We start from the raw sequence: 25,338 nt of genomic DNA, 5'->3' as shown, positions 1-25,338 counted from the left end.
TCACTTATTATTCATGCTTCATTTTTTTCCAGGTCTTCAATCAGCAGTAATTGCTTTCTAGAAATCTTTCCTTTTTCTATTTATAAAGGAGATGGAAGCATAGAATGATGCAAACTTGCAAAAAGGAAATAATCAGTGAATTTCTTCTTGGTTACTCTTCCCGTGTGTCTTCTGTTCTGGCTGAGCTCAGCAAAGTAGAAACAGATAATTGCAGTAATCAGCCAGCAGCAAAAAAAGAAAAAAAAAAGGAAAAGGAACATGTAGACAGATAGAAGTAGTGGGTAGAACTGATTCTCCCAAACTCTACTTTTATGCAAAATAACATTGATGCATTAACTGAAGAGCTCTAAGTACGATCGCTTCTCTTTTTCAAAGACCCAGGTGGGAAGGATAGAGCCTTGGTAGTACAGTGGTTTAAAGCACCCTGTTATTAACACAACTGCCTGCAATTACTGCAGGTTCGAATCTCACCAGGCTCAAGGTTGACTCAGCCTTCCATCCTTTCTAAGGTAGGTTAAAGGAGGACCCAGTTTGTGGGGGCAATAAGCTGACTTTGTATAAATATACAAAAGTATGAAGGCTATTGCTTAACGCATTGTAAACCGCCCTGAGTCTCTGGAGAAGGGCGGCATATAAATCAATTTAAAAAAAAAAAAAAGATTTCAAGTCATGATGGACTGTTTTCTCTTTAATGAGAAAAAAAATGTTCAACAGATAGCTCCCATGTAACCTCCAAAGTCTTTTTCTTTTTTAATTTCTCCCAGATTACAACAGGTTCATGTCACTAGAATTTAGCATTGACTCTTGAACATCAGCATATCATGTAGAAATTTCTAAATGAAAACACACACAAAGACATGAACAGGACAGAAAAACAGAATTGGAAGACACCTTGGAAGTTCAACCCCCTGCTCAAGCAGGAAACCCCAAACCATTTCAGACAAATTCTTGTCCAATCTCTTCTTAAAAACCTCCAGTGTTGGAGCACTCACAACTTTTCAGACAACGGCTGTCCAATTTCTCCTTATAAAGCTCCAATGATGGAGCATTCACAACTTCTGGAGGCAAGTCATTTCACTGATTAATGGTTCTCACTGTCAGGAAATGCCTCCTTAGTTCTAAGTTGCTTCTCTCCCTGATTAGTTTCCATCCATTGCTTCTTGTCCTGCCCTCAGGTGCTTTGGAGAATAGCTTGACTCCCTCTTCTTTGTGGCAGCCCCTGAGATATTGCAACACTGCTATCATGTCTCCCCTAGTCCTTCTTTTCATTAATCTAGACATACCCAATCCCTGTATTACAACAAGAAACTTTTCTTCTGAAGACTTTATTTATTTATTTAATTATTTTGTCAACAAATACAAGGAAACAAGTATCAGTATAGACATGGACACATGAACAAATGGTACAATTAAATGGATGTAAATAGGCAAAACACAGCCATAAACACATAGAATGAGTACATACAAATGGGGGCAGTAGGACAGGGACGGTAGGCACGCTGGTGCACTTATGCACACCCCCTTAGGGACCTCTTAAGAAACGTATAAGGTCCATGGTAGACAGTTTAAGGTAAAACATACGGGGGTTAGAGAAACTAACAACAGGATCAGGTAGAGTGTTCCAGACATTTACTACTCTATTGCTGAAGCCTGGATAGCTCAGCAGGCTATCCTGTTGAGTGCAGGATAGGAGCCTGGATTGCTCAGCAGACTAATGCATTGTAATTTAACTCCAGCTGTCTGCAATTAGTAAGTTCGAATCTTGCCAGGCTCAAGGTTGACTCAGCCTTCCATCCTTTCTAAGGTAGGTAAATTGAGGACCCAGTTTGTGGGGGCAATAAGCTGACTTTGTAAAAATATACAAAAGTATGAAGGCTATTGCTTAACGCATTGTAAGCCGCCCTGAGTCTCCGGAGAAGGGTGGCATATAAATCAAATTTTTTTTAAAAAGTCGTATTTTCTGCAATCAAGATTAGAGCGGATTATATTTAGTTTGTATCTATTATACCCCTTGTGTTATTGCGGTTGAAGTTAAAGTAATCATTAACAGGTAGGACGTTATGGTAGATAATCTTGTGTATTAATCTTAGGTCAGAATGTAGACGGCATAGTTCAAGGTTATCCAGGCCTAAAATTTCAAGCCTGGTGGTATAAGGAATTTTATTGCGAACTTTAGGAAGTTCTCATAATTTCCTGAATCTTGTTACTGAGATGAATATGACTACTGTGAAAATAATTTCCCTAATGGAACACATTGCAGCTAAAGAGAAAAATCTTGACATCTATGTGCACCTGAGTCTAATTGCATTGTAGGGATGCACAACCCTATTCTTTTTGAAGCGTTTGATGTCCATATGTAGTATCTATAGAAGGTAAGATTTGTAGCTCAGGATTCAACTGTGGGATCCTTGCGTTGATAACGTTACATAGTTTGGTAATGAAACAGCTGCAAGAAAACCTTCAAGCTCAGAGAATACCAAGGATCCCACTATTTTCTTTTTACAGGGCTTACCAGGAAATCCAGGAGAAAGGGGACCACCAGGAAAAACAGTAGGACATTGCATGGTCTTTCTCTCTTTCCCTTCATTTTCGTTTCATTGGCATGTTTCTTTAAGTAATAAACAATTTTGTTCCAGGCAAATATGGCAGGCCTGAAGATCCAATGCAAAAGATTGTTTTGCATTGGAGTATGTCATTATTCTGACATACTGCAGAACAATGTATGAATACCTAAGAAGAAAACCATTCTATGTTGCACAACATCAGGGGTGGACAACTATGGGCCCTTTGCAACCTGTGAACATCAACTCAGAGTTCCTGAGCCAAACATGTGCAGGAATTATGGGGATTGAAGTCCACTGGTCATAAAGGAGCCATAGATGCCCACCCATGATGTTGTAGATATCTCTACCACTCTTTCAACTTACAACAGTGGTAGTGGAGCTGCTCCTCCTTTGTGAGATGTGCTTCAACAATGTGGCCCTTCAAAAAGACTTGATCCGTTGTAAATTTGGTCTGTGGGTCGACAATCTTTCATGTTCTAACTTTGATACCAGACATTTTGAAATGATCTCCATAAATGATGTAGGTGGTTTTATTTTTTTTTCTATTAGGGTCCCACTCCTCTCCTTAACCCTGATGACATCAGACTATTAGTTAAGGTAAGGCCTTTTCCCAGATGTCCAAAGACCTAATGCTTGGGGAGCATTAATGTAAATCATCAAAGTCTATAAATGCTTGTAAAATGTACTGTGCATACAAAATATAAGAAGGAGAGTCTCAGGAGAAAATGGGAATATGCAGAGGATGTCCATGAGAGCAAAGGAAGTAAATTTATTTACTTCTTTTTGTGTTCTTCTCTCCTTAAGTAATAGATAGATAGATAGATAGATAGATAGATAGATAGATAGATAGATAGATAGATAGATAGATGATAGATAGATAGATAGATAGATAGATGAGAGAGAGAGAGAGAGAGAGAGAGAGAGAGAGAGAGAGAGAGAGAGAGAGAGGGATCTGCCTCCCACCACAAAAAGTGTGTGTTTGTGTGTGTGAATGTACCATATTTTTCGGAGTATAAGATGCACCAGAGTATAAGACAGACCTTAGTTTTTGGGGAGGAAAATAAGAAAAAAGCTGATTGGCAGGTAGATCGGCCTCCCGGAATACCCCCAATCAGCTGTTCCCAGAGGTGAATTTTAGCAACAGCCTCTGAAAGCCTCCAAAACAGAGCTTCAGGAGCTTTTTCTTCTGAAGCTGTGTTTCAGAGGCTTTTTTTCTGAAGCTTCGTTTCAGAGGCTTTTTTCCCCTGAAGCTTCCTTTCAGAGGCTTTTTTTTCTGAAGCTCTGTTTTGGAGGCTTTTTTTCTGAAGCTTCCTTTCTTATGCTTTTTTCAGCCTCTGAAACCTCCGTTTGAGAGGCTGGGCTACATTCAGAGTATAAGACGCACTCAGATGTTCATCTTATACTCCGAAAAATACAGTGTGTGTGTGTGTGTGTGTGTGTGTGTGTGTGTGTGTGTATACTGTATATATACTGTATATGTATACATCATGAGCACATTTGTCTATTTTTTGTGGTGGTGGGTAAATTAAAGGCTTCTTTAATTTACATTCAATTCATAATTCAATACGATAGAGCCAAGATAGATTTGCATTTCAGAAGAATTGCCTGCCGTTTCAGGACTCTATGATTCTCCTCTTTAGGATATTTGCACTGATTGTCCTCCTGGACCATCTGGTCTCCCTGGAATCCCAGGACAGAAGGGTGATAAAGGCCTTCGAGGCCCACCTGGGAATGATGGACCAGTTGGAAAAAGGGTAAGAAAGACTTGGAGCATAAGAGATAGAATAATGGAGTTGAAAGGGATCTTAGAGGCCTTTCAGTGCAACCCGCTGCTGAAGCAAGAGACCGTATAACATTTCAGACAACAGCTGTCCAATTTCTCCTTATAAAGCTCCAATGATGGAACATCACAACTTCTGGAGGCAAGCCATTCTACAGATTAATTGTTCTAATTGCCAGGAAATTTATCCTTAGTTCTAGTTTGCTTCTCTCCTTGGTTACTTTCCATCCCTTGCTTCTTGTCTTGCCTTCAGATGCTTTAGAGAATAGCTTGATTCCCTCTTCTTTGTGGCAGCCCATCAAATTTGGCTATTATGTCACCTCTACTCCTTCTTTTCATTAGAATAGACTTAATTGCAGGTTGGCTGTCCTCCCTTGTAGATGTACTCCTACAGGCTAGAGGGAGAAAGAGATTGCCTCTGCTAGGATAGTTGGCAGGTTGCTCTTGCATTAATAATAATTGTTCTTTGAACACTTCACATTAGTGATTTATTGGGCTGCCTCTGTGACCTGCATGCATTACTGACGTATCCAGAAGCAATGTCTAGGAGATCTTATTTATTATTTATTTATTTATTAATTTAATTTGTATACCGCCCTTCTCCCAGAAGGGACTCAGGGCAGTGAACAGCCAAAATTAAAAAACATACAAATACAAAAGTTAAGATAATTAAAAAGAATTAAATCACTAGCTTCCCAATTTAAAACCCCCAAATCCATAAAATTTAAAATCCCAATTAAAAACCATTTAGGCTAGGCCGGCTTGATGGAATAAAAACGTCTTCAGGGCTTTACGGAAGGTCCGGAGGTCCGGGATCAGTCGTATTCCGGGAGGGAGCTCATTCCACAGGGCGGGTGCCCCCACAGAGAAGGCTCTCCCCCTGGGGGCCGCCAGCCGACATTGCCTGACCGACGGCACCCTGAGGAGGCCCTCTCTGTGAGAGCGTATTGGCCGGTGGGAGGTTATCGGTAGCAGCAGGCGGTCTCGTAAGTACCCTGGCCCTAAGCCATGGAGCGCTTTAAAGATGAGAACCAACACCTTAAAGCGCACCCGGATGACCACTGGGAGCCAATGCAGCTCGCGCAGGAGAGGTGTTACATGGGAGCGCCACGTCGCTCCCATAATCACCCGCGCGGCCACATTCTGCACCAGCTGGAGCCTCCGGGTGCTCCTCAGGGTGAGCCCCATGTAGAGAGCGTTGCAATAGTCCAGGCGTGATGTGACCAAGGCATGAGTGACTGTGCATAGGGAGTCCCGATCCAGAAAGGGGCGCAATTGGCATATCAGGCGAACCTGATAAAAAGCCCCCCTGGCCACGGCTGTCATATGCTCTTCTAAAGGCAGCTGTGTGTCCAGGAGGATGCCCAAGTTGCGAGCTCCCTCTGTGGGGGTCAGTGACTCGCCCTCAATAGCCAGTGATGGCACCAGCTGGCTATATCGGGACGCCGGCATCCACAGCCACTCAGACTTGGAAGGGTTGAACCAAAGCCTGTTCCTCCCCATCCAGACCCGCACGGCCTCCAGACACTGAGACATGACTTCGAGGGCATCGTTGGGATGGTCTGGGGTGGAGATGTACAGCTGAGTGTCATCAGCGTACAGATGGCATCGCACCCCAAAACCACGGATGATCTCATTTAGTGATCTCTAAATCACTTAGGCTAGAAGTCCTGCTGGACTCTGCTTAGGTAGTATCAAGATCTATGTCAACATTGTGAAACTGGTTCTTCTATAATATTGACGGTGAACCTATGGCATGCATGCTGGAAGTGGCACACAGAGCCATCTCTCTGGGCAAACCCAACTCTCCCATTGCTCTTCCAGTTTCCGGCACGCACATGCATGCTGGCCAGCTGGTCTTCACATGCACGGGAGTGCCAGAAACCAGAAAAGCAGTTCCCTGGCATGTATGCATGCACTGGGAAGCTGAGTTTCCAGTTTTTGGCGTGTGCATGTGCACTGGCCAGCTGATTTTCATGCGTGCCTACATGCCAGAAACCAGAAGACCAGTGTGCATGCACACAACAGAAACTGGAAGCTCAGCTTCCCGGTGCGTGCATGTGCCAGGGAGCTGCTCCTCCAGTTTCCGGCACTCCCCTGCGCCTATATGCACACTCCCATTTTGGCACTCGGTGCCAAAAATGTTCACCAACACTGTTCTATAAGGTTTTAAAGATCAGGCTCTTTCCCCCAAACATTGGGCCGAACTATGGGCCTATATAGAGGATAAGTCTCTTGAATGAGACATGTATCAATTGGCTTTTGCTGTTTCTATTATGTTCGTCATATAGTCAGCCAGATGTTCAGACTGGGTTTGGCATTTCCCCCCACATCTATTGAGCCCTTCCCAAAGACCAGGGATAGACGGATGTGGAGGTTTGATGGCAGTACAGATATTATCCCAGGATTTAAGCTCTTTCAAGTAAAACTGCTTTTCGCAATTGACTGATCAATTTGTCAATGCCGATAGTGTTCAAGTGGTGCTCGAGTAATGTTGGGATTGTACCCAAGGTGCCTATTTCGATTGGTACTACTTCTTTCCGTTATTATTGTTGCTTTTATTATTATATTAACCTGGGTTATTTTATTCAAAGATTTATGGTTGTATTTATTTTTCTTCTTTTCATCTTTCCTCAAACCGTAAATGGTCCAAAGCCCCTCCTGCAAACTGGGCAGACCGATAAGTCTAATCAATCAATCACAAACAAACAAACTTAGAGCCACCACTGAAATATTTTTTGAGAAGGGATGATCATGCGGGTAGATGGTCAGTACAACAATGACTGTTACATTCAGGAACACGGAAATGAATTTAAAGAAAAAAACTGTGAATCTCATCATCTCCTCGTGCTAACCTTTATGCTTTAAAATAGAAAGAAACAGAAATTCAGCAGTGTGTTCTGCAGAGGTTCTCCAAATTTTAGGATTTGGCATGGCTCAGAAGTGGAGTAAACTGTTTGTGAAAATTAAGTGCCACAACTAATTCTGACTCATGCTCACTGTTGATTAGACAGTCATCTTTGGCCAAGGTCTCAAGTCCTCAGGCCATGTCCAACCTGTCTAAAAGGTTTGATATGTTGGTCTACTTCAAGCATCATCACATTGAGGACTAAGAAAATGAATTAACGCCTGAATCATGAAGCACAATCAAAGCCATGTTTTTGATCCTTTGAATGGGAAAGGCTCCATTTTCTTCTGGTAGTAATGTCCTCTGCATGATACTACTTCAGGTTTCCCACATCACAAGCTTTCCCCTTTCTCAGAGCCAGTTTGGTCTAGCAGCTAAGGCACAAGAATGGAAATGAGTTCTAGTCCTGTCTTAGCCATGAAAGCCAGCTGGGTGACTTTGGCCAATCACCAGGAGACTGTGAGTTCTAGATCCGCCTTAATTAAGCCAATTAAGTTATTTCAGGCCAGTCATTCTCTCTCAACCCAACCCACTTCATAGAGTTGTTGTGTGGAGACAATGAGAGGAGGGAGGATTATTAAATAGCACTTAGCAATAGCTCTTAGACTTATATACCACTTTACGGTGCTTTACAGCCCTCTCTAAGCGGTTTACAGAGTCAGTCTATTGCCCCCAACAATCTGGGTCCTCATTTTAACTACCTCAGAAGGATGGAAGGCTGAGTCAACCTTGATCCTGGTGAGATTCGAACTGCCAAATTGCAGGCAACCGGCAGTCGGCAGAAGTAGCCTGTAGTACTGCACTCTAACCACTGCGCCACCATGGCTCAATATGTTACATAAAAATAATAAATAAATAAATAAAAAATATCAAAGGGTCTCATGCAACAAGCCCAACAGGAAGAGGCATCTCATCTGCATCAGCAAATGGCATGATGAATCTGTGACAGTCCTTCCTTACCAAGCCACATTAAGTCAAATTCAAAAGTAACATTAATTAATCAAGCTCATCATCTAATGGGATTGCCCCGTTCTGTTTAAGCATTATCTCTTTCTCCTATGTTTAAAACAGTGACATACCACATTGGTGGCAACTATAGAATAGAAACTCGGATATGTCTAGAAAGCTATGAGTGGAGACCGTATGGTATCCTAAAATGGTCTGTGCCTATAGAAGGACTGGGTGACCCCATTTATTTGTGTAAGAGGAAGAGGGCACAGGTTTATTTATTTATTTATTTATTTATTTATTTATTTATTTATTTATTTATTTATTTATTTATTTATTTATTTATTTATTATTTCAACTTGTATGCCGCCTTTCTCCGAAGACTCATATGCTTTCCCATTGCTTCAACCTGTGCCTTCTTCCTCTTGAGCAGATAAATGAGGTCATGCTGTCCTCCCATAGGCACAGGCCATTTTAGGATACCAGATGCTGACAAGATACTATAGGAATGAATAATCAAGCTAGAAGACATCTGATTGTAAACTGTGTTTCTTTTAGGGAGAACCTGGGCTCAGAGGTCCCCCTGGGCCTCCGGGAGCAGAAGGTCCCAAGGTAAGATGTACATTCTGTCTTATATGACTCTTGCTTCCCTTCAAAAATACATTTGAAAGGAACTGGTATAGGAAGGGAAGCAGAGGTGGTATTCAGCAGGTTCTGACCAGTTCTGGAGAACCGGTAGTGGAAATTTTGAGTAGTTCGGAGAACCGGTAAATGCCATCTCTGACTGACCCTGCCCCCATCTATTCTCTGCCTCCCGAGTCCCAGCTGATTGGGAGGGAATGGTGATTTTGCAGTGACCTTCCCCTGGAGTGAGGAGGGAATGGAGATTTTACAGTATCCTTCCCCTGCCACGCCCACCAAGCCACGCCCACAGAACCAGTAGTAAATTTTTTTGAATCCCACCACTGAAGGGAAGACTCTTTTTACCAATAGAAAAGAGCTATTCGAAATAGAAAAACATTCCAATTTCAAGGTCCATCAAATCCTGCTTCCTACGAAAATACCCTTATTTATTCTAGCATTTAACAGTCTGAATACGTTCATGTCTCCTATTCTGTTTTAAAGAAAGGGGATCAAGGATGTTACACACAAAACAGTTTTGGGAGTTTGACCCCATTGGCATGCTCAAGTTAGCATGAAAGACAACGTCTTGTATATAGAGAATTGGCTTTCCAAAATACTTGTTCCTTTCAAAGCTGGAAGAAAATAAAATAAGTTGGGCTTCCATGGAACATCTGTTTCCAGTAGATCTTACATCTTTAAGAAGGAGTTTGCTGAGCCACAATGCTACTGTGTAAAACCAAGCATAAACCCTAACAATGCATTAGTTAGAATAGGCTCTCCTAACCTGATGCCCTTCAATTGCATTGACTCCTCACAAGTCCCAGAAGTCAGCACTTCCCCAGTCAGATTGTGCAATTTGAGGATCTTAGAATAGAATAACAGAGTTGAAAAGGACCTTGGAGGTCTTCTAGTCCAACCCCCTGCTTAGGCGGGAAACCCTACAGCACTTCAGACAAATGGTTATCTAATCTCTTCTTTAAAACTTCCATTTTGGAGCATTCACAACTTCTGGAGGCAAGTTGTTCCACTGATTAATTGTTCTTAACTGGCAGGAAATTTCTCCTTAGTTCTAAATTGGCTTTTGCTCAAAGAGCAGTTGGCAGCAATGGCTAGAGGGCAGAGGTGAAATGCTCCTAGTTCGGATCGGCTTGGGCGAGTAGGTAGTGATGGCGGCGGGCAGTTTGCAAAAATCCCTGCCCCCGCCCCCCATGCCCAGCTGAGCTGCGCGATCATCAGAGCCTTTTTTTTTCTTTTAAATGGCTCTGACGATCCAAGCTCTGACGATCCCAGCTGAGTTGCCTGCTGATCAGGCAACTCAGCTGGGATCGCCAGAGCCATTTAAAAGAAAAAAAAACTTTTTTTTCATTTAAATGGCTCTGACGATCCAAGCTCTGATGATCTCAGCTGAGTTGCCTGCTGATCAGGCAACTCAGCTGGGATCGCCAGAGCCATTTAAAAGAAAAAAAACTTTTTTTCATTTAAATGGTTCTGACGATCCAAGCTCTGACGATCCCAGCTGAGTTGCCTGCCAATCAGGCAACTCAGCTGGGATCGTCAGAGCCTTTTGAAAGCATTTTTTTACATGGTTTTACATGTAAAAAATGGTTTTAAAAGTTAAAAAAAAAGTGACCACGCCCACCCAGTCACATTACCCCCCCCACCAAGCCACGCCCACAGAACCGGTAGTAACAAATTTTAGATTTCACCCCTGCTAGAGGGGCTTTTTCACAGATTCATCTTGGGCAGAAGTTCATCCATTCTGGACTGGGAGATCTTTTGCCTTAGATACTTCCCACACTACATGAGGCTATCTTTTTTTTTTTTTAATTTGATTTATATGCCGCCCTTCTCCGGAAACTCAGGGCGGCTTACAATGTGCTCAGCAATAGCCTTCATCCTTTTGTATATTTATACAAAGTCAGCTTATTGCCCCCACAATCTGGGTCCTCATTTTACCTACCTTTGAAAGGATGGAAGGCTGAGTCAACCTTGAACCTTGGCGAGATTCGAATCTGCAGTAATTGCAGGCAGCTGGTCTTAATAACCAGCTTAATAACAGGGTGCCTTAGACCACTGTACTACCAAGGCTCTTTGAAGAGCATTCAGAAGTTCCAGCTGGTGCAGAAGCTGCAGTTGGTCCAGAATGCAAAAAATGTGGACAGTTTGGGGGCATCTCTCAATGTGCTCATATAACAAAACTATGGACCATACTGGATCCTAGCAGGCTTCTGAGTCTACCTCAAGTTGCTGGTTACCTCCAAGCAACTTAGGATGCTCCTAATCTCTTCCATTAAATGAAGTCATCTTATTAGACTTTTCTTTTTTCTTTTATTAGGGTCCTAAAGGAGGTGATGGGGCATCTGGTGAAGCTGGACTGAAAGGTGAACAGGTGAGAGTAAATAAGGAATTAGCATGATTTCTTGAAACCATTCAGTAACAACAACATCCCTACCTTGTCTCTTCTTCACTTCCCAACAAAAGATCTGTGCCCTGCTTTTGTGTTATTATGCCAAAATATCCATATGCTTTTAGTCTTTACCATGTTTCCCTGAAAATAAGACTGGGTCTTATATTAATTTTTGCTCCAAAAGATGCATTAGGGCTTATTTTCTGGTTAGGTCTTGTTTTGGGGAAAATACGGTACTAAATGCATCCGTCTGGCTGACAATCTTAACTGGGGCTTATTTTGGGGGTAGAGCATCCTGAAAAATCATGCTAGGTGTCAGACTTCGATGCTATCTCAAAATAAATGAATTTCCAAACTGCCAATCTTTAAGGAAATCTTTTCTTTAATTGAGCACAGCCACCGGATCATGACTCGATGCGGACAAGACTGACCTTTCGCCCCCCAATCCCTCCCTTTCCGATCCCCAAATCTCTGCTTCTCATTGTCTATCTTCCAAGTCATTCTTCAGACTTCTTGTCTCGTCATTTCCCAGGAATGTCTCCCCCCTTCATTTCCACGACAACCCGACTTCAAAGGGATTTAGCAGGCAAAAGTTCAGAGCTTATCTCTCTCTCTCCTCTGCTCACTATGCCAGCGTCGAAACGCTGACTCTAGGATTTATTTTCTGGTTGGCTCCTATTTTCGGGGAAACAGGGTAGTCATCATGGATCCCTATAAGAATGAAAGTCATAGATCGTACAATAGACATGAAGGCTTGACCATTAAGGGGGGAGAGAGGGAGAGAGAGAGAGGGAGGGAGGGAGAGGAGAGAGAGGGGGAGAGAGAGGGAGGGAGGGAGGGAGGGAGGGAGGGGAGAGAGAGAGAGAAATATTATTCCATGACATTTGACTTTTTTGAATTGAGTTATTAAGCAGCACAATTTATCTGAGAAGATAAATCTTGAAGTTGATATGAAAAAAAATAGTGATGGAATAGCTGTTGATATTTCTCCTGAGAGTATTAGCAAGCCAAAAATGAAAGCAAATTTTGTTCTGTCTCTTTACTGAGCTTCTATTACCCTCAAGATCTAGACATCTGCCTTGCTTCATCTGCCGCAAGAGAGCTTTGATCCCGGCAGCTGCCATCCCGTTTAAGTATGCTGTTTATCAAACTCTGCTGTGGACTGCGATAGAGAAAACACTTAAGATGCATCACAGCAGCACATATAGCAAATGCAGCTGCTGCATACAGGTTTACACAGGGTGAGCGCACAAGAGGGAGGAAGATTTAGAACTTCTCTGGAACTCAGAGTTGCTGCTTAGAAGCAGGGAGTTTGGTCTGGAGCACATTTCTCAATTTCAACAACTTTAAGATGTGTGAACCTCAACTCTCAAGAGTTCTCTAGCCAGCTGAAATTAACACATCTTACACTTGGTGAGGTTGAGAAATGTTGTAGAATTTCAAATCACCCTTAAAGCAACTCTGTCTAATGCTATCTCACGATGAAATCATTCATTGCAAAGATCGCTTGGAGCTAGGAGAAACTTCTAATGTAATTTATCAGATTCTCTGCATGGATTGCCCCTGTGACTATGTAAAACAGATGGGGAGGAATCTCAACTACCAAATTGCAAAAACATGAGCGAGCAGTTAGATGAGGAGACCCAAACACATTGGTAGCCTCACATTGCAACGAACAAGGACACACATTCAATTTCACAGTTACTAAGATTATTGGCTGAGCAGTACAAAATTAACCAGGAAATAACTGAAGCCTGAGAAGCAAGCCCCTTCTCAGTCAACAGGAGTGCTAATTTACCACCAGCTTACCAGGTACTTAGGAGCTGGTGCAGCAGCTCCTGGGCTGCTGGGAACAACCAATGACTTAATAACCACCCACCAACGCTCCAATTAATAACTAAAAGTCAGATACAACCAGGGATCACATAAATACTATGCACAAAACAGTCCAGTACACATGTAGAGAGAGAGGGGATGGGCTCTAGTGTGAGTCCGAAAGTCTGGAAGACTAAATAGCAATAGCAAAAGCACTTAGACTTATATACCACTTTACAGTGCTTTTACAGCCCTCTCTAAGTGTTTTACAGAGTCAGCCTATTGCTCCCAACAATCTGGGTCCTCATTTTACCCACCTCGGAAGGATGAAAGGCCTTGAGTCAACCTTGAGCCTGGTGACATTTGAAGTGCCAAATTGTTAAATCTTTGGTCCCGGACTAACTCAGACTGGATTATGCATGATGTCTGGTCTCCAAGAGGAACTTGGAAAACTTGGAAAGCCAGCTATTAGAAATAGAATGCCATGGTGCTTCAGAGGAAGAACAATACATGAACTATATTTGTCCCTCCATGGTAAAGGTAAAGGCTCCCCTCACACATATGTACTAATCATTCCTGACTCTAGGGGGCAGTGCTCATCTCTGTTTCAAAGCCGAAGAGCCAGCACTGCCCGAAGACGTCTCCGTGGTCATGTGGCCAGCATGACTCAACGTCAAAGGCACACGGAATGCTGTTACCTTCCCACCAAAGGTGGTCCCTATTTTTCTACTTGCATTTTTTACGTGCTTTCGAACTGCTACCATGTTTCCCCAAAAATAATATTTTGAATATTATTTTGAATATATTTTTTTGAACCCTGAAATAAGAACTTGGCCTTATTGCCATGCGCTCAAAAGCCCGATTGTCTTATTATCAACCTATTATTATAGGTTGGCAGAAGCTGGGACAAGTAATGGGAGCTCACCCAATTACGCGGCACTAGGGATTCAAACCGCTGAACTGTTGACCTTTCCATCGGCAAACTCAGCGTCTTAGCCACTGAGCCACTGTGTCCCTTTGAGCCACCATGTCCCAGGATTGTGTTGTCAGAGTAATGGAACCTCCATGCATATCCCACACGTGAGGTCCAGATTTAGCCATGGATTATACTCAAATAGATGCTGTGAATGTTGGCTTTGTGTTATGATTAGGAGAGGAAAAATAACAATGGGAGACTCTTTCTCCCTCTGGTAGCTCCCATATCCTTCTATCTCAAGTTGCTTTTCATAAAGAAGGTTTAAAATTGCAAGATTTTGGTCCTGTGGGGTTGTTATGATTGCTCAAATTGAACCAGCTATGTTAGATCCCCAGGGAGGTTTCAGCACCCCTTCAGAGTGGCACTTTGGTCATTCCTCCAGCTTTTGTTCTTCACACACAACAAAAATAATAATAATAAACAAAAACCCAGCAGTATAATTCAGATGTATTGCAGATGCTTATTTTTATTTACATGCATTCCTGATACAGATACACACAGAGAAGAGTATTTATTTATTCAGAAACTGTTCTTGCTATGTTCTCAAGGGAAAAATAACGATATATATACTGTATTATGTTGAAACCATTTTCCTGGGGGAAAATAATAGACGCAACTAGGTTGAATGTAGATGAGATACTTTGTCATTCAGTTTTTTTCTGAAAATAGTGATGGGGCCAAGAATGTCGTTTTATAGCCTGGAACTCAAACATTTTGGCTGGTAGATTGTGTGCATACAGAAATGTATGCAAACCCTTTATTCTGTTCCCTTTTGGCATCAGTAGCATAATGCAGAGTGCAGAAAGCATAAAAAAAAATAGCCAAAGCAATTAAAGACATTGGATCTTGATAAGAAAGGAAAATATAGCCCAAACGAATTCACATCAAGACTGTCAGCGTTCCAGAAAAAAACCCCAACTCCAAGTCAAACCTCTGAAGCAAGCATTTTTCAAAATTCTTCCATGTTTCCCCAAAAATAAGACCCTGTCTTATACTTTTTTGAACCCTGAAATAAGTGCTTGGGCTTATTGCCATGTGCTCAAAAGCCCAATTGGGCGTATTATCAGGGGATGTCTTATTTTGGGGGAAACAGGGTATTTACTAGAATAGGTAAACTGGCACATCTGGGAAAACCCAAATCTGAGAGGTCCAGGTTTTTCCTCAGTAAATCAAAAAACCCCAAAACCATCCCCTAACTTTTCAGTCGATCACATCAGTGGTGGGTTCCTCCCAGTTCCTCCGTGCCGGTAGCAGTGATGATATGATGTCACCGAACTGGTTCTGCCCCCACATCCCCCCGCCCCCCCCACCCTCCGTGTTATTCTTACCTTTTATTTGGCCCCACCCCCAATCTATTGCTGCCTCCTGAGTCCTAGCTATCGGTTAGAGGGGAAAAAATGGTTTAAACTCTTGCCGCGGGGCTTCAAAGGGCCGCCTACAGCTGATCAGTGTTGAAAGAAAACAAATGAGTAGACCAGTGCCTGCAAAAATAAATGGGTAGACCAGTGCCTGCAAAAATAAATGGGTAGACCAGTGCCTGCAAAAATACATGAGTAGACCAGTGCCTGCAAAAATACATGAATAGATCAGCACCTGCAAAAATAAATTGGTAGATCGGTACAGCTCTGCAAGCAGTTAAAAGCCTGGTAGACCAGTACCTCTGCTAAATCCTAAAGAATTGTCACATGACCATCAAGCCATGCCCACAAAATAAACCACACCCACAGAACCGGTAGTAAAAAAAATTAGAACCCACCCCTGGATCACATGCTCCAATCAACTGCCGTCCCATCTCGAGACAGCACTCCGACCACTCCTTCTCCAGATGCAGGATCGCCCTGAATGCTATTATGTCTACAGAAAACCCCTCTACTAAATCCCCTCTCCTACTTTCCCACGCATGAGAAGTTGGCAGCATGGAAGCTTCTGGCCTAATATGGCTTCCAAAGGAAAGACTTTTCCTTATTTTTCTCTTGTTACAAACCATCTTTGCTTACACCGTGCCCAAAGACTGTTTCCTACATTGCTTTTTTTTTTTAATGACACAACATTTTCATTTTAAGAAGAGGCTATGCATTCCCTTCAGTTACATCGTTCTTAGTCTTCTCCTCATTTTTGTCCTGTTCCCTTGATATATTTGTTTTGTAACTTAATTCTCATCCATATCTCTGTATGACAAAAGAGCCACCTATTTAACATTCAATGCAAACAGCCAGAGTGTTAAACATGGAGAGTTCTCTGCATAATATGCAGGCATTCAGGGATCCACCAATGTACCTATTAGATAACCACACAAGTATTCCTTACATATTTGTTCATCAATACACCAAAACAACCAAGAGGACATCATAGGAGCCTTGGTGGTGCAGAGGACTAAAGTGCTGTTAAGTAGCACTTAGCTGCCAGCTGCCTGCAATTACTGCGAGTTCAAATCTGACCAGGCTCAAGGTTGACTCAGCCTTCCATCCTTCCGAGGTAGGTAAAATGAGGACCCGGATTGTGGGGGCAATAAGCTGACTTTGTATAAATATACAAAAGTATGAAGGCTATTGCTTAATGCATTGTAAGCTGCCCTGAGTCTCTGGAGAAGGGCGGCATATAAATCGAACCAATCAATCAATCAATCAATCAATCAATAAATAAACCTCCTTAATTTACTCATTGCACAGTTAAAACATCAGCTAAACATTGTATTAACTCTCATTCAAGCTTCACTTCTACCATATGCTTCTTTCATTATGTTCAGCAGCCAGTCTTCAACCATATTTTTACAACAGTTGCATAATTAACTGTTAATAGCATTCATTGTTATCCCATGCTTTCACCAATTTTCATGCTTTCCTCAACAACCTACTGAAGAGCAAAATCTAACTGCTATAATAGCAACAGCAATAGCACTTGTATACCGCTTTCACAGTGTTTTACAGCCCTCTCTAAGTGGTTTACAGAGTCAGCCTATTGCCCCCAACAATCTGGGTCCTCATTTTACCCACCTCGGAAGGCTGAGTCCACCTTGAGCCTGGTGAGATTCGAACTGTTAAATTGCAGGCAGCCGGCAGGCAGCAGAAGGAGCCTGCAGTACTGCATTCTAATCACTGGGCCAGCATGGCTCAGTTAAGCTGCATTGCACTCAAATTTGGCTCACCATTATCTCTTGTGCCTTGTGAATTGTAATTCTGCAAGTCCCCTTGCTTGACCATCTAAATCAAGTGATCTTCCTATTGTTTTTTTTTTTTAACTAGACACAAGAACAGTTTTTTCCCGAACGCTGCTAAACAAATAATTCCCTCAACACTATCAAACTATTTACTAAGTCTGCACTACTATTAATCTTCTCATCGTTCCCACCACCCATCTCCCCACTTATGACTGTATGACTGTAACCTTGTTGCTTGTATCCTTATGATCTATATTGACTGTTTCCTAATATGATTTGATTGCTTATTTGTTCCCTATGAGTATCATTAAGTGTTGTACCTTATGATTCTTGACGAATGTATCTTTTCTTTTATGTACACTGAGAGTGTATGCACCAAGACAAATTCCTTGTGTGTCCATTCCATTCTATTCTATTCTATTCTATTCTATTCTATTCTATTCTATTCTATTCTATTCTATTCTATTCTATTCTATTCTATTCTATTCTCCTCACCTCTCCTCACCTCTCCTCTCCTCTCCTCTCCTCTCCTCTCCTCTCCTGTTCTATTCTATTCTATTCTATTCTATTCTATTCTATTCTATTCTATTCTATTCTATTCTATTCTATTCTATTCTATTCTATTCTATTCTATTCTATTCATTCACTCGTGCAATATTTCTCTTGGTGTAGAGGAAAAGTAGCAGGGTTTTTTATGTGTCAAGCATAGGTGCAGCCTTCATAGACATATGAAAATCTCGCAATAACTCCAGAAGCAAACCCCATCCATATTTTGATCTTTTTTTCCAGTTCCACCATCTATACATATGGTGTTGTTTGATAAAGAAAAGATCACATCATGTTTTTTAGCATGCTGTAGACTTGCTAACTTTTAACATAGTGTAGAACATGGAAAACAGAATGTAGACTTGGTAATGTGCCTTAGTCATACTCACGCTCCATGAAACTTTCCATCCTGATGATAAAGACAATTTCCATTAGTTTTGGCATATAAGTCATAAGTTTTATTTGTCAAGCATATATAAGATAACAGGTTAAAAGTATAAACATAATTTTGAATACATGAAAAGAGTAAGAGTAAAAAGGAACATTAGGACAGGGACAGTAGGCACGCTGGTGCACTTATGCATGCCCCTTACAGACCTCTTAGGAAAGGGGTGAGGTCAACAGTAGACAGTTTAAGGTTAAAGTTTTGGGGGTTTGGGGAAGAAACTACAGAGTCAAGTAGTGCATTCCAGGCATTGACCGCTCTGTTACTGAAGTCATATTTTCTGCAATCGAGTTTGGAACGGTTTACCATGAGTTTGTATCTATTATTTGCTCATGTTTTGTTGTGGTTGAAGCTGAAGTAGTCATTGACAGGTAGGACATTGTAGCAGATGATTTTGTGTACTACACTTAGGTCAGACCGAAGATGGTGAAGTTCTAAGTTGTCTAAACCCAAAATGTCAAGTCTGGTGGCATAAGGTATTCTGTTGCGAGCAGAGGAATGGAGGACTCTTTTTGTGAAATATCTCTGGACTCGTTCGATTGTATTAATGTCCATTATGCAGTGCGGGTTCCAGACAGATGAGCTGTATTCAAGAATTGGTCTAGCAAATGTTTTGTATGCTCTAGTTAGTAGTACAATATTACCAGAGAAGAAGCTATGCAAGATTATAGCTATTATTACTATTATTATTATTATTATTATTATTATTATTATTATTATTATTATTATTATTATTATTATTATTATTATTATTAATATTATGACATATTTTGGCTAGAAAGCCAGAAGACCAATCAAAACCTAATTTTTCCCAAAGCAGGTTCAGTGCAATCTAAAATCCCTTTCCAGGGACCATCTTGGAAATCCCATTTGTGTCCCATTTGTGTCAGACACTCTCAAGTTGAAAGGATTAGCCAGTGACTTCACCATTGTCTGGGGGATGCCTGGGTGTGCTCCTTTCATGTCCCTGTTAATGTGCTCGCTGAAGTGGTACCTATCTTTCTACTTGGGTTTGCACACTTACAAACTGGGCAGGAGCCAGAGCAAATGATGGGAGCTCAACCTGTTACACAGCAGCTCTTGAGTCTTGAACTCAAGTTTGCAAATTGTCAATCCAGTGTTCTAAAACCATGTGAGCCACCGTGCTCCCACCTTCAAATTAATGCTTGTTAGCTGTCCTCAAGAATTAGGTGGTATACGCAATTCTTGATACACATTTAGGGTGCTAAGTTGTTTGCATATAGCACTTAAGGAGAACATGAGCTATACTGTACAAATAATAACATGTGTAATAAATATTGTTCTTCTCTGTAGGGTCATCCTGGAATACCTGGCTTCATGGGTCCCCCTGGGAATCCAGGCCCAGCTGTAAGATTTTCCTTTGCATGTCAATTTTTAATCTTTATCTACTAGAATGTAAGGCAAATTGTTGTTGTAAATCTATTTGAGATTATGGTGATGGTGATGATGATGATTCAATAATTTTGATTATTCTTGATCATAATTCAATATCATTGTTGATGTTATTGAGGATGATTCAATTATTGATGATGATTTCAATAATAATTTGGATGCTGTTGTTCATGAGGATTCAATAATTTTGACGATGTTGTCTTTGATGATAATTCAATAATTCAATATTTTTCCCCATAGTACTGGACTGTAGGAGTCATATACAATCCAGATCTCAGAGCTGTAGCAAATATTGTACCTCAATAGATGGACTGTCCTTTATAGGTGCTGCTCATCTTATTAAAGTCCATCTATCATGGCACAATATTTGCTACAGCAAATACAGACAGTTTCACCACTAATGTGCAAAAAATTATCTCCAAGCCATATGAGAAAGAAGATTCTTCAGAGATGCGAATTCTGCATCAACTATCAGTTATCATGTGTGTTTTTTGTAGGGTGGGATATGATGGTAAATGAAAACTTCATGCCCATCATATGTAGGACAAAGAATTGCTACATAAATATTTTTTCATGTTGTTTAGGGACCAGAGGGCTCCCCGGGACCTATAGGCTCTCCAGGACCTCCAGGAGAAGTGGTAAGTTGCTGTTCATTCATTCATAATATTGGAGAATCCCCAGAAAAGGAGTCTCAGAACTTTTTGAACACCAACAAAGATTTGAGATAGTTGATTCTATGAGTGATTGAGATTCTCAATCATCCAGGTCAGGGTTGATTCCAAAAGTCAATTGGACTTTCTTGGTTTTTTTCTTTGAAAATGTTTTGCATCTCATTCAAGAAGCTTTTTCAGTTCTTCTTCATTTAGAAAGAACCATGGGAGCACAGTGATTAGAATGCAAATAAATAAATAAATAACTTTATTGTCATTGTATGTGTATACGCAGTATACCCATACAACGAAATTCACTTAACACCCAAAGACCAGGCCCAACACACATAACAATCCCCAAACACACTCCCACCCACCACAATCCCCCCCCCTAAACCACCCAAACATCCACACAACAGACCAAGTAATGCTGTCCAACAGCTCACTGATGGTGGCCCTTTAGTTCATTGTTGAGTGCAATTATAGTTCTGGGATAAAAACTATTCAGAAAACGTGTGGTCCTAGTTTTAATTGTTCTGTATCTTCTGCCAGAAGGCAACAGTCCAAAAAGATTGTAAACAGGATGAGAAGAGTCTCTGAGAATGTTATGCAACTTTCTCAAACAGCGAGATTCGAAGATGTCATCCAGGGCTGGTAGCTGGAGTCCGATAATATTTTGGGCAGTTTTAATGATTCTCTGTAGAGCTTTTTTGTCTGCTACAGAGCTACTCCCATACCATGCAAGAATGCCGTATGTCAGGACACTCTCAATGGTGCTGCGATAATGCAGTATTGCAGTATTGCAGGCTAATACTGCTGACTGTCAGCAGTTCAGTTCTCACCGATTCAACCTTCCATCCAGTGGTGGGTTTCAAATATTTTTACTACCAGTTCTGTGGGTGTGGCTTGGTGGGCGTGGCATGGATTGGTGGGCATGGCTTGGTGTGTGTGGTAGGGGAAGCATACTGTAAAATCTCCATTCCCACCCAACTCTAGGGGAAGGATACTGTAAAATCTCAATTACCTCTCCAATCCAGGGGAAGGTTACTGCAAACTCCCCATTTCCTCCCGATCAGCTGGGACTCAGGAGGCAGAGAATAGATGGGGGCGGGGCCAGTCAGAATTTTTACTACCGGTTCTCCGAACTACTCAAAATTTCTGCTACCGGTTCTCCAGAACTGGTCAGAACCTGCTGAAACTCGCCTCTGCTTCCATCCTTCTGAGGTTGGTAAAATGAGTACCCAGATTTTGGGGGGCAGTATACTGACATTGTAAACCACTTAGAGAAGACTGTAAAGCACTATGAAGCTGTAGGTCATGGTTCCGAGTAATGCTCCCAACCAATTCAAGACTCTGAGGCCTTGGCTTCCTCAAAAATCTGGTTTATTGGATACATCATATCGGCACGGTCAAAGGTGAAACCAACCCTGAATAATTCCCATGATTTTTTGGTATAATTAAAGAATAGACACTGTCCACCCCCCTGGTGTCACAGGTCACGTTAGCCAACCAAGCAGGTGATGAACTTCTCAGCAGTCCAGTGGTGGGTTCCTCCCGGTTCGGTCCGGTTCGGCCGAGTCGGTAGCGGTGATGATATGATGTCACCAAACTGGTTCTTCCCCCCCCCCGCCCTCCCACCCCCCACCCCCCACGTTATTCTTACCTTTTATTTGGTCCCACCCCCAATCTATTGCTGCCTCCTGAGTCCCAGCTGATGACTAGAGGGAAAAAAACTGTTTATAAACTGTTGCCACGGGGCTTCAAAGGGCCGTCCTACAGCTGATCAGTGTTAAAAGCAAACAAATGAGTCGGGTCGTAAGTGTGAGGACCTTCCAGAAATGACTCTGACCGGCTAGTTACGCCCACCTAGTCACATGACCTCCAAGCCACACCCACAAAATAAGCCACGCCCACAGAACCGGTAGTAAAAAAATGTAGAACCCACCCCTACAGCAGTCCCTCCTGCCGTTCTAGGGCACATTGATCTGGCCTTGGTTCTCAGGAACCTTATTGTTGCTATGTCTGGCACATTGGAGGAAAACATTCTGCATTCCATAAATCCTCCTCCCCCCATAAGTATGTCAACTAAGAAATGAAACAAGAAAAATATGGCTTCAGCTAGAGTCGTTCTGAGAGTTAACCCCAGAGGCGGGTTTCTGATGGACTGATGGGGTTTTAATTCTAATTTAATTTTAACTTGTTAGTCTTAATTGTACTTTAATTGTACTTTTAATTGTTAAATTATGAGATTTGGATTTAATTTTTTAACTTTTTATTAGGTGTTTCTTAACTGTTGTGAGCCACCCTGAGTCCGGCTGGAGATAGGGCGGCATATAAATCTCATTAATAAATAAATAAATAAATTAATTAATAAAGTTTCACATAATTTTACCATCAGTTCGCCATGCACCAAAAATATGAGTGAGTGTCCAGGCACGCTCGCTTTGCTCGTGCACGTGCCTTTCACACATGTGTACGACCTTCCCTTTGCTCATGTGTGCACTCTGCATGCATGCGCACCAGGGATGGGTTCTACTTACCTTTAGTACCAGTTCGCAATGGGATTGTGTGTGCCTTGCTTCTGCGCATGCGCCTTGCTTCTGCACATGCTCCTTGCTTCTGTACATGCGCAGATCGCCGATGATGACATCCGGGGCGGTGGGTGGAGCCTCCCATTAGTTTTACTACCGGTTCTTGCGAACCGGTCTGAACCGGTTTAATGCATTGTAAGCCGCCCTGAGTCTCCGGAGAAGGGTGGCATATAAATCAATTTTTTTAAAAAAAACACCACCACTGATGCTCGCGGCTTAGAAAACATGGCTAAATAGGATGGCATAGCACCAGGGTGGGCCAACCCACAGGCCACCACTACCGGTTCTCCTGAACCGGTCTGAACTGGCTGAATACCATCACTGGTTAACACTATATATAAGTGCTATTGCTATTTTCAAATTTTAAAAAATCAAAAAAAAAAGTCTAGTTGCCTTTTTTTGAGGGGGGGGGGAAAGCACCTTTGGGATGCCTATGAGTCATGGGTTCCATGAAGGGGCAAATTCTGAAAATCTGTTCAGCTTTCACTGAGGCTCTAAGAGATTTCTTAAGATTCTGGAGTTTTGTTTTGTTTTTTCCCCTCTGAATTGATCTTGGTGGTCAATTTAAAAAAAAAATGGGAGAGGGATGGATAGGGGTGTGCCCATTTCTTACCAGAAAGCCATTGTAGTTCTTCAGATCTGGGGGAGAGACAGGACCTGGTATAATGGCAGTACAGAGCAAGGACTTCATCTCAGGTCTTCTTCATCCTACTCTAACACTGTATCATGTTTGGGTTTTTTTCATAGGGGAAAGAAGGTCCCCCAGGACCTCAGGGACCCCCAGGATTGCTTGGACTTATGGTGAGTATGGACAATATTTGCAACTATGGATGCAACATATCTAGAAATTAGGGTCCATTCTGAATTCCAGGGCCCTATAGAATAATGAACAATATTTCTATTGGATCCTGAAATACTTCAACTGGAATGGAGGTGCCATATGCATATCAGAGCAAAGGAGAAGCGTGCACGGATGTCTACAAGTTATGTCCCTATTATCTTTCTATCCTCACCCTATGTAGCTACACAGCATGTTAAGATAGTAGGCTATGCACATATTGCTTGGCATTAAAAAAAAAAAAACCCTCTCAATTTGAATTGGCATGCATGCAATCAGATTTTAATTATCCTGTTTCAAACTTGGTGATACAATGTACTGAAAGAAAAATAATTCGATTTGTGGAAGGATAATATAAGAGGAGGAAAAGGTAAAGATAAAGGTTTCTCCTGGTAAGGCGAGAGAAATCTATCAAGGTAGTCCAATACCATGGTGATAGAAAGAATGATTTGCTCGTAGACAAGTCCAAAATCTCCACTGTCAAAAGATCTTAGGAGATCTTAGGAGATACAGCCTGGCTTCTCATCATCTCAAAGATCTGTTCTATCCAGAATCAAGATTATTAGCCAAGATGAATCCATATTTTGACTCAAAGTAGTTTAACAATTGTGCACGGATATCTTTACTACTATGTTCAATCCTCTACAACCCTCTCCTTCACTCAATCTTCTTTTCTGCAGGTTGCAGGAACTGGGTGTGTCTAGTTTAATAAAGAGAAGGACTAGGGGAGACATGATAGCAGTGTTCCAATATCTCAGGGGTTGCACCTGAGGGTAGAACAAGAAGCAATGGGTGGAAACTAATCAAGGAGAGAAGCAATTTAGAACTAAGAAGGAATTTCCTGACAGTTAGAACAATTAATAAGTGGAACAACTTACCTGCAGAAGTTGGGAATGCTCCAACACTGGAAATTTTTAAGAAGATGTTGGATAACCATTTGTCTGAAGTGGTTTCCTGCTTGGGCAGAGGGTTGGACTAGAAGACCTCCATTGTCCCTTCCAACTCTGTTATTCTATTCTATTCTATTCTATTCTATTCTATTCTATTCTATTCTATTCTATTCTATTCTATTCTATTCTATTCTATTCTATTCTATTCTATTCTATTCTGGTTTTGCTTTTTACAACGAAGTGAGGCAAGGTGGTTCAAAGGTCAAAGCCATCCATCAGAATGAGTAGGGAGGGTGGGAGCGTAGTGTCAAGGCTGCAGAAAGAAGAAAGGATTCCAGGAGTCAGGAGATAAGATGGAACAAACATTTCCACCCTTGGAAAATGGCCTTGCAAAACATCTCTGGAAGAATCCTACTGTTGGAAGAAATATCCAGGTCCAGGTCCAATCTGGGAGAAAGGCACTGGAGACAAAATGGAGGCTGGAGGCTGATTGGAAAGATGGTTTAATGATGAAGTAGAACCACATGGGTTTGTGGCTCTGGGCAGCTGACCACATGGGGGTTGAGAGTGGGTGGCTTTTATACCTTATCTTGGGCTTTGCACTTGAACTTCCTGTTTCTGTGCAAGAACATGTATTCTATTGGCTGTTGTAGGGGTCATAGTTGGCTCTATAGGTTGTCTGAGCTGCCAGATTTGGTTGAAGTTTCTGAGGGTGATGCAACGTCCTTAGGAAATTGTGCAATGTGGTGAGCTCTCTATTTTAGTGGGTTAATCCTATTATGTCTT

At 41.8% G+C, this 25,338-nt stretch overlaps 1 protein-coding gene across 1 annotated transcript in view; it reads left to right on the top strand.

The window, feature by feature from the left end:
• COL22A1 (collagen type XXII alpha 1 chain) overlaps positions 1-25,338 on the top strand; it is a 273,483-nt gene that overhangs the window by 215,460 nt on the left and 32,685 nt on the right. The window contains exons 44-51 of the mRNA XM_060681819.2: positions 2,506-2,550; positions 3,114-3,161; positions 4,205-4,318; positions 8,759-8,812; positions 11,160-11,213; positions 19,485-19,538; positions 20,168-20,221; positions 23,572-23,625. Coding sequence (XP_060537802.2) covers positions 2,506-2,550; positions 3,114-3,161; positions 4,205-4,318; positions 8,759-8,812; positions 11,160-11,213; positions 19,485-19,538; positions 20,168-20,221; positions 23,572-23,625 — 477 coding nt within the window. The remainder of the gene's footprint in view (positions 1-2,505; positions 2,551-3,113; positions 3,162-4,204; positions 4,319-8,758; positions 8,813-11,159; positions 11,214-19,484; positions 19,539-20,167; positions 20,222-23,571; positions 23,626-25,338) is intronic.

This window comes from Pantherophis guttatus, chromosome 3 (genome assembly GCF_059756535.1).
Source record: "Pantherophis guttatus breed Tessera chromosome 3, ASM5975653v1, whole genome shotgun sequence".
NCBI classification, from domain to species: domain Eukaryota; kingdom Metazoa; phylum Chordata; class Lepidosauria; order Squamata; family Colubridae; genus Pantherophis; species Pantherophis guttatus.
This window is presented reverse-complemented; position numbering and strand designations above follow the sequence as displayed.